This window comes from Acyrthosiphon pisum, chromosome A1, assembly GCF_005508785.2.
Source record: "Acyrthosiphon pisum isolate AL4f chromosome A1, pea_aphid_22Mar2018_4r6ur, whole genome shotgun sequence".
Lineage (NCBI taxonomy): Eukaryota > Metazoa > Arthropoda > Insecta > Hemiptera > Aphididae > Acyrthosiphon > Acyrthosiphon pisum.
In genome coordinates this window covers 63,304,586-63,314,955 of record NC_042494.1, presented here as the reverse complement: position 1 = coordinate 63,314,955, position 10,370 = coordinate 63,304,586, and the positions used below count along the sequence as shown (strand labels likewise).

The window sequence follows — 10,370 nt, the reverse complement described above, 5'->3', positions numbered from 1 at the left end:
TGTTTTATCTGATATAGTCTAGTGGTACCTATCACCAATATATCATTTAACAGTAAGATGAATAATATACAGAATGATGCATCATGCATGCCTACGGCCCTCTTCAATTTTTCTTTTAATAATCAATTTATTTAAATTCTTGGAATTTTTAAATTTAGCATATACATTAATTCCCTATTTTCGAATCATTGAGATTTTTAGTACTACTTAAGGAGATACTTTTCCCCAGAGGAAGATGGCACTGAGGGTGGCGAGTGCCTACTGCACTGTTTCCAACGCGGCTATAATGGTGGTAATCGGAATTATCCCGATTCACCTACTCGCTTTGGAAAAAGCAGAAATGGAGCAAGCGCGGAAGAATGGTAGTGAAACTAGAGACCAGAATGAAGGCGTTGAGTACATGGAAGAGAGAATGAAATGCAGCTGCGGGAGGACGTTAGACGCACAGGCTGATCCCGACGATCGAAACCTGGAGAAACAGGAAGCACGGCTGCACGGGTATATAAATGTTCACGTGACCCAATTCTTGACGAGACACGGATGTTTCAATGAATATTTATTTAGATTAAATAAGAGAAACGATGCGGTGTGCATGTACTGTGACAATCCATACGACGACGCAGAACACACGTTTATCGTATACGGCAGGTGGTGGCGAGGACGGCGGAATTTGGAAGTGGAGCTCGACGTGTACATCACTCTAAAGGGGATGGTTGATGCAATGTAACAGTCCAAGTCTAAATGGGATGCAGTGGTCAGTTTCATTACAGCGGTCATGGGTAAGAAGGAAGCGGATGAGCGTAAAATGCAGGCAGCAGGGAGACCAGAATAAAAATGTTTAATTAAGTAAATTTGTGTGGCTCGAAGAGCAAAATTACGGAGGTAGAGCCCCGTGTTGTTTGTAAATATTAAATTGTTATTGATAGTGAGTGGGGGGGTTGGCCCACCACTCCTCGTGTTATTTTGTGGTTTTTTCAATAAACGATGGTCAGTATAGGGGCAAGTGGTGTAACGTAAAAGTAAACGTCCGCCCCTGCTCATCGGTGCAAAAAAAAAAAAGGAGGGGATTCTTTTGTGGTCATACAAACTTATATTTTTCAAATGAGACCCGCTCTCTTTCTACTGTAAAATATTTAGGAGATAATTTTGTCTGAAAATTTGATTGTACCTAATTCAAAATTTAACGAGTAGAACCTATTCTCAGTTATTAAAATGCATATACCTAATAAGGATAACAATCCTTAAAAATGGTTTTACAAAAATATAAATTAGTTGTAATATTAAATATAGTATTTATTATGCTTAGACCATTTTTACAAATTATAAATTTTAAATGTCAATAGATTAATATTTATTTCTAAAATGTTCAAGTCACTATAGATACCTAACTCCACGTCTTTCAGATCCATCATCGTGGTACTTTCATCCTCAGCACACAATGTTATATAACTCAAAAACTATTCATTTTAATTTTAATTTTGATACCTCAACATTTTCAAAAAATTCATCCACTAAATAATTTACAACAGAAAAGGGGAAGGGGGTTCCATTTGAAAAACGGTAGGTATTGTATCTCCATATTATGGTACTCCCTATAAGTAGTACAAAAAATCTCAAGAGTTATAAAATATGGCCTTTAGGCTTTAAGTAATGGTATATTTAAAAATTATAAAAATGTAGAATTTGAATAACTAAAATACCTGTTGAAGAAAAAAAATTGGGTTTTCATGTTTGGTGAATTACTCAGTATAACATGAAAGTAGTTATTCTGTATGTGTCGCACTTACGAATGATTTCACTTTAAGACCCAATGTTTTCATTACCTAACCTGCGAAATAGTGAATTATTATTAATGTCACGAATCGTATGAATTAGTTTTTACAATGCTGTAGTAGCCAGTATAGATATTACTGAATACGAAATAAGACGAATCAGGAAAATTAAATAACAGTTGGGTTATTTTCTTTTTAAAACCAGTATGAACATCGTTACGGCGCGGCGTGGCTTTTTCAGAATTTATCTAGGCGGGCACCACACATTTTCGAAAAACATATTATCAATACAGTATTCTGACATAAACGCGTGTTTTGATAACAAGTATCGTTTCGTATTTTTGACAAAGACAATTTCGACAACTTTGACATATACCGAGCTGCCTTTCATACAGTTGTTTAGTTCATTGACTCCTCTGTGTATTGTAAACATTGCTGTTTAAAATCGCGTTTAATGTAAACGAAATAATTCGCTGTTTATCGTTTTTCTATATCAGACCGAAATAGATATGCCAAACCTCTGCATAAATCGCATTCGCATCGTTTTCCAGGTCATCAATATTCAGATTGGCGCTGCAAGCGAGTAGAATTATAGTGTTATTTGTAATATACATAATATTTTATGCGTACTGCTCATAATATTAATATATGTTTACGGTATTTAATATATATAAGGATGAGACACTGTTTACCCATATATTATGATGAAGTCTAGGCTTCCGTTATCGTCCCCGTAACTACAATCGATATTTTTGAAAACACTTGGTTGGGTTCTACTGGAAAAACTATACATAATATCCAATTTGAGTTGTACATTGTAAGTTACAACGTACCCGAAAGGTTATATTATAATATGGGATTGGCCTGCAAAGCCCGCCACCGAAATCGAAATCCCATCGCGAGCGAACCATAATAATAATATGTGTTTGGTACCTATATAAGCTATGTGAAAATTGGAAATTCCGAATTTAAAGTTTCAGTGGAGTATATATTTTTTTACCTGTAGTGTAGGGATTTGCATTTTTTACACGTCTGTTCGATATAAAAATATTAACATATAATATTCAATATATATTTCACATTTCTACACAAAAAAATCAAATTTTAATTTTATACAACCTTTATGTATTCTGACAGCACTCGTTTTTTTACGGTCTTAAACGGATTTAAATGTCTTTAAATATCATATCAAAAATTTAAAAAGTACCTACTGTAAAAATTGTCAAAAGCAGGTACGCAATTCTTGAAGTGAGTGCTAGATCGTGTAAACGCGGACAAAAAGGGAAAATGATTTTTGAGCGAAAGGTACTATATGCCCTATATTTATATTTCATCGAATGGAATCTTAAAATACCTAAATTAAAAGTGACTTGATGATTTACGTTAAAAATAATCTTAATACTTGGTGTACCTGATTAAACGTACCACATCGCAAAACGATATGCTAGTGACGGTGTATCCGTCTTCATGCACAACAACGGCGACGAAAATCAATACAACTTATAAAAATCGATTACAAAACACAGCGATAAAATATTATTATAATGTACAGCGTACACCTGCACACGCACACACCCACACCTATCTACACTTGAACCCACATACACATAATTTTACACACGTTAGCATTTAAAAACAAGAATATATATCATAACACGTCGTGTAATATAATGTTTATTATATAAAAATGGATCGATCAAACCGCGGTAACCCTTCCCACCAAGACGTTAAAAAATATTCAGGGACGATAATATTGTCATCACAAAATCGGTGTAGGTTGTTGCGGTGATGTTGAGGGAGGCAGGGGTGTAATCAGGATAACGTTGACACTTCGCAGGCACTGTCTCTACCCCAATCCCCTCACCACACAGGCAATTTACCGGCGCGGACTATCGATTCAGCGATGGTGGTGCTGTAAGTGCTGGTGATGCTCGTCCATATGCAGGATCTTCTTGAACGACCGCCGGAAGTCCATATTGCACCGGGTGTATATAATAGGGTTGACGGTCGAGTTGAGGTACCCGAGCCACGTGACCACGTTGACGAGCACCTTGGACGGCGGACAGCACGACTTGCAGAACGGGAAGAACAGGTAGATGACGAAGAACGGCAGCCAGCTGACGACGAACACGCCCATAATGACACCCAGCGTCTTGGCGGCTTTGCGCTCTTTGGATAGTGATATGCGCTGCTTGTGCTCCAGTAACTGGTTGACGTGCTTGCCCATCGACGGCACCGCTCGCACGGCCATCGGCGCACCCCGCCCCGTTCGCTGCTTGTCACCGCTGCTGCCCGTACCGTTGGTGGCCGCGTCCACCTCATCACTGCTGCTGGCCGAGTCGCCCGTTGCTGCGTCAGCCGCCATCTTGGTCTTGCCGCTACCGGTGGCCGCGTCGTCCCGTTTGCACGACGAACCGGCCGCCGCGGTCGGCAACGACGCGGCTACTTGTTTTGCCCGGCGTCTCAGCCGCCGCCTGGTGGCCACGTATATCCTGAGATACGTGATGCTCATCACCACCAGTGGTATGTAAAACGAACCCATGGACGAATACACCACGTAACCGGGGTGCGTGGTGAGCGCGCACGCCGTGTGCTCGTCGAACACATCCGGCCAGTCGTTCCAGCCGATGAGCGGCGGTGAGCTGATGACCGCGCTGGCGATCCACACCAGTGCCACCGTCCACATGACGCGGGACACGGTGCGCTTCTGCGCGTACGCTATCGGCTGCGTGATGGCCCGGTACCTGTCCAGCGCGATCGCGCACAAGTTCAGTATAGACGCGGTGCAGCACAGTACGTCGCACGTCAGCCACAGCTTGCACACGACGCCGCCGAACAGCCACACGCCAGTCACGTTGTAAACGACATTCAGCGGTAGCACACCTATGGCCACCGTCAGGTCGGCCACGGCCAGTGACACGATGAATATGTTGGGCACGGATCGAAGCGGTGGGTACTGCACCACGCTCATGATGACCAGTATGTTGCCGAACACGGTGATCACGATCAGCGCCGTAGTGATCACGATCACCGCGATCACGGTCAACATGGCCGCCGATCCCGACCCCGCGCTGTTTTCGCTGGTCACCTGGCAGCCGTCCGCGGCCACAGCGGCCAGCTCGATCGCTGCCGCCGACGTTTCGTTAATCATTTGCAACAGCCGCTGATCCTGCAACACAACGCCGTTACATATTATTATTGTTTTTTTATTGTTGCAAAAAAAAAATGTCTTACACATTACATACAAATATTTAAAACATTATAATATAATGTACTAAAATGAATTCGTCCCTTGAAGCTAAGTTTTTGGTGGGGCAATTGAGTTATTTTAAATTTTCAAAATTTAAAATTAATATTTTATAATAATATGTGAAAGATTTTAATGCGGCGGGTAAGACCAGTTGTGGCGTGGCTATGCGTCGCCACCCACTCGTCGTAACTCAGCTGCGACTATCTTACCACTCCAGTGTCGTAAGCAATTATAAAATGTTCATTTTTTATAGCTATAAGGATTGAAAATTAAAAACAAGGATTCTCATAAATAGTTCATACTGTAACCAACAAACCTAAAAAATAAACAAACGCAGTTATTTTTTTAATACGTCTGAAGTTCAAATTTGCACGAAATTACATATTGAAACCAAGAATAATAATATTTAGTTAGATTGTCGTAATTTAAAAATATATTGTTAGTGGGGATAATATGAAACTTTTAAAGTATGTTATTACTTATTACATTATTCTTACACACGATGATATTTTGAAATGTAATTTTGTTTTCAAAAATGAATTTATCCTACTGCAGTCATTGTGATAATACATAATTGTAAAATAAACTACTTTAATCAAAATTATATCATCTAATATAATTAGAAATAATATGGGCTGACAGACCATCTTCACTCAAAATCGTTTTTCGCATGCAATAATTTTATATCATTGAGTTCAAATTTAACACATTAATTACAGTGACTCTCTAGTCTCTAATTGACACCTAATGTAAGTATAGCTGAGTGTATTACCTACAAACCTGCTTTTTTTGTCAACGTCTATATCGCTGATTGCATATTAATGGTGGAGCCTATTTTGTACGGTCGCAAGATGCTCCTTTTCTTTAAAAATGTAAGTTACATAATCAGCACTCAAAAAACTGTTAACCATCTTTATGATAGTTCAAATTAATATTTTCAAATTTTTTTTTTTCAAAAACGTTGCTTACCGTTTTCGTAAACTTTTTAGCTTTATTTTGAACTTTGCCCGGAAATTCTTTCACCGCAAAATCAAAAACAGGTAATATATATGTATGAAAATGTAAAGCAATGGGTTTCGGTATTTTTGTTTTTAATTATGCCATGTTTATTTCCTTTAATTAGTAACAAGTAGTTAGTAATTAGTAACAATTCTGCACGTCATAATAATCGTTTATAAAAAATTGTATAACTTTACTACTATTAAAGTAGTTTGATTGTGTTGTTTTAGACAATTCAATCCGTGGTGCAGTTTTACTCTAAGCCAAGCGTGCCCACCCACGGACCGTGGATGTATTCCAACTGGCCCGTGAATATTTTATAAAATTAGAAATTTTTATAGGTATAAATAAAAAAAAATAATGATTGAAAAAAAAATGTTATTTCAATAAGCTTTTAAGAATTACAAAATATCTTAAAATTTTTAAGAATATAAACAGTGAATATTTTATCAAAATTCACCGGTATAGGTATACGGCCTGCCTTATAAATATTAATTTCGAATGTAGCCAGCATTTTGAAAAAGGTTGAGCATACCTGCTCTAAATGCTTAGACTTGGTTTGAAAATATCATTATTTTTTTTACGAATTAAAAAGATTCATTTTTAAATTATACATTTGAGCCCTCAGATTTAAATATTCCGGTACAATGTACATATGTTACTATAATAATTCATAATACATATTATTTTACTGAAATTTTTACATTTTCATGTATATTCGCTGCTATGATAACAAAACTACTTTTAAGATTTAACCTAACAATTAACATGTATTAGACCGCAAAATAATATTCCTCGTCATAAAATATAATTTTTTGTACATTTTACACGGTGTACCGGTAACATTCATATAATAATTAAAACGCATTATGCAAAATACGTAACCAAAAAATTATAATAATTTGAATGATATTTTTAACACAACTAAAAAACCAGGGTAAAAATTTATAAGCTTAAATACACGAAATATAATAAGTTGTACTATATTATATATTTTATACGATTTATTATGATATTATTTTCGAATAATAAACATTAAACAATGTATAGTATTATAACAGATTAACAAAAACCTACTTGCCTACGTGTCTTGTTCACAACCACGTGTATGGCGTGTATCCTATTAAAATAAGTATATCGTAAACGTGTAAATTTTGTCAAGTTTCAGTTGAACTTAATTCAGTTAGACAAATTCAAATCTGTTTGCGCGGTATACCTTCCGTCTTTGGAGTTTAATATATTATAATTAATATGAATAACATAATATATTATTAACTTCTTATCTCGTTGTAACGATTTGACTTCAACTCGACCGCCCGTAGTACTATCCTGTTCGTGTCCTTAAAATATTCAACCTGGTTATATTGTTATTATGTAATTACGTCTCGTGTAATGACAAAACTTAAACATCTATATAGCGTTCCCTATACCTATAACTACTGTCTGAATAGCGCACCCGGTTAACGTGAAAAGGAAATTGGGCGTCATCCCGTTATCGGGAATATTGAATTTATGTACCCAACCTGTAAATTGTAATGGATTCAGTGGATGTATATACCGCTTGCCGCGGATTTCCTCAACTGATGAACGGATATATATTATATTCAAAGAGCACATCGTTATACCGTCTCTGCCGGTCTGTGCGGAGAAATTAAATGTTGAAAATTCGTTAGTAATTGTTATCGTTATGTTTTTGTCATGAACAGTTGTAGTTACTTGGGTTTCACCATTATTTTTCCCTGCCTTAGTCAAAGTAAGTAGTTTCAATAACAGAAATCTACGGTAAATTACCAGCATCATTCATATTTTACACAACTTAATGTTAATATAATGCTAAAATAGTTACATATTAATTATGTTTTCGATTAAATTGTTAGACGATTCGACGTAGATTGGTTAATATAATTTCATAAAAATAATATAAAATTGTATTTATTTTATATTTCTTAAATTTATCATTTTCATTATTAATTGTATCCAATGTATGTTGAACGATTTTAAGATCCTCTTCAAAAAAACAAGTACAGAATCATAATATTTATGGTGCGTACTGAAATGTAATAAATTACTACGTTTTATTATATGTTAAGATTTTATCACTTATTACACATTATATTAAAACTCATCATTTGAAAAAAATATAAACACAAATTGAATTGTTGTAGAAAGTCTGCAATTTATTTTTTATAATATAATAATGTAACATATTTAAACGCTGTAAAACAAAATTTAGTAAGAAGTCTAATTAAGAATATAATACTCCAGTGATAAATAAAATATTTTTAAAAATGTAATTTACCGAAAATGAGGTATTACACTATTTATAATATGAATAATTAAAATGAATCACATTAACAAGTAAACAGTTTTGCTGAAAATATTAATTATTTAGCGAAAAAATGGAATACTTTTTGCAACTTAAAGAAAAGATTGAAAAAAATATCTCGGTATGTAATCGGTGCAATTGAAATTTACCAAGAGACTAAATATTGTCTATTATAATGCTTGTTAAAAAAAAAAAGAAAGAAAAGAAGTAATTTAAAACAAATGTATAATATCGCGTAAACATTATTTTAATTAAAGTTGTTGCACGAAGATTATAAAGATGCTGATCAAAATACAAGTTTTGCATGGCTATGCATAATTATTTTTTTAAAAATATTTTAAACTATAAGTGTCCATCTTTTCCAATCTTGAATCTTACAAAATGTAAGAATATAACAATTATAAAACAAGAAAAAATAATAATAATGTAATATGAGCAACTATGTTTATTTTCTTTTGTCGCATTGCTCTTTATCTTACTCTTATACCTACAATACAAATACAATAAGACCAAAATAACCAAAATTAAAAAATATTGTTAAAGACGTATTTTAATGAATTACATTCGTCGTAACATTTAATAATAGGTTTCATTTTTTACAACACCACCATTTCGTGAAACCAAATGAAATGTGTGGCGATGACGACTGAAGGATATATTTTAGGAACCTGTTTTGTTTATTTTCGTGAAGATATAAAACATTATTATTATTATTAAACTGATCTAAAAATAATCGTAAATATATTATAACCATAATATTATTACTAATTGCTTCGATTTGAAAATGTTGTTTTGGTGTAAATTCTTATTACGACGGACCGGTGGTAATTGGTAGGACAATAAATTCTATTCGGCTCAGTGGGTGCAGATAACATAATATATGTATAATAAGTACCACAAATAACTTTATCTAACCAGCACAGTGTAACCCAACAGAATTTCTTCACGAATTCACTCCGTAATAGATCCATTTTGAGTCGATGGTCAATTTAAAAAGTATGACTCTCTGTTAGAACAACTGATGTGGCGTGTGACACTAATTCAACGTAAACCCAACTAACGATTTGACGTCGGTATGATCGAATTGGAAAAAAAACAATATAATAAGTATTCCCAAGTGTGCAAAATTATTTCACTTAGAAACTGATTTTCGAGCCTACAGGCGGAATGAGACCATATAATTTTCTTCCCTTAAGGAAGCTGGAGCGTAATCAATTCTAAGGAGTAAAAACTAGGCATTTTATATTTCTGTTTATCTGGGTCTTGTGTATGAGTTGAAAGTAAATGAACATTAGTGTACGTAATTCGTAGTACTGATCACGTTTTATAGGGGCATCATAGTGACCATCATGTACGTCTGTAATTTTACCTACGTGCATGCACATGTACCATATTATATTGCTTTATAAAATAACAAACATTTTTTTTCAAAAAATACTACCTCTGACTTCAATCACTATGCTCAGTAGGATGTTCCGATTTTAAATTTGAAATCAGATTTAAATTCTCCTCTAAATTTACTATGCTTTAACTGTCGTACATTTTTCATATTCTATATCAATGTATTTAAATTTGAATTATGAATATTATCTATTTTTACTCATTTTGCTAGTAAATTTCTAAGTAAAAAAAAATTAAAATCAGAAAAATGAAATTGTCAAAGCATAGATAATTTAGTGAAAAATTCAAATTTGCTTTCAAAATTAATATTGGAACATTATATTGGGCGTAGTGATTGAAGTCGTGAGCTATGTTTACGACCAAAAATGAATCACGCTCCAGCCCCCTTAATAATGTACCTATAATATTTATTTACTATATTATATGATATATAAACTCGTATAGGTACGGGAACATTGCTCTTTAGTTTTAAATAAACGAAAGAAGTGTACAACGAATTTATAACAGATGTTTCAAGACGTAGGTATTGGAGTTCACTGTTTTTGCAGATGTACCTACGTAATATTTGTACAAAATGTTTTATATACATTATACATGCATATATTATTATATATAAAGTATA

General features: G+C 34.4%; 2 protein-coding genes across 3 annotated transcripts in view; one reads left to right on the top strand and one right to left on the bottom strand.

Annotated features, from left to right (window-relative positions):
• The first annotated feature begins 235 nt into the window (after positions 1-235).
• LOC103308346 lies at positions 236-727 on the top strand. Its single transcript, XM_016801794.1, has one exon. It carries the CDS (start codon positions 236-238, stop codon positions 725-727), a length of 492 nt encoding a protein of 163 aa, XP_016657283.1.
• A 553-nt stretch (positions 728-1,280) lies between these two features.
• The window catches only part of LOC100166514 (octopamine receptor), a 60,237-nt gene continuing 51,147 nt past the window's right edge, over positions 1,281-10,370 (bottom strand). For both annotated transcript variants that reach the window (XM_029487368.1, XM_029487369.1), the window contains one exon: positions 1,281-4,941. In XM_029487368.1, coding sequence (XP_029343228.1) covers positions 3,670-4,923 — 1,254 coding nt within the window. In that variant the 5' untranslated portion in view covers positions 4,924-4,941 and the 3' untranslated portion in view covers positions 1,281-3,669. The remainder of the gene's footprint in view (positions 4,942-10,370) is intronic.

Bases quoted from the DNA above. Each gene is read 5' to 3' on its own strand.
- LOC103308346 (XM_016801794.1), top strand. From the start codon at position 236: ATGGCACTGAGGGTGGCGAGTGCCTACTGCACTGTTTCCAACGCGGCT.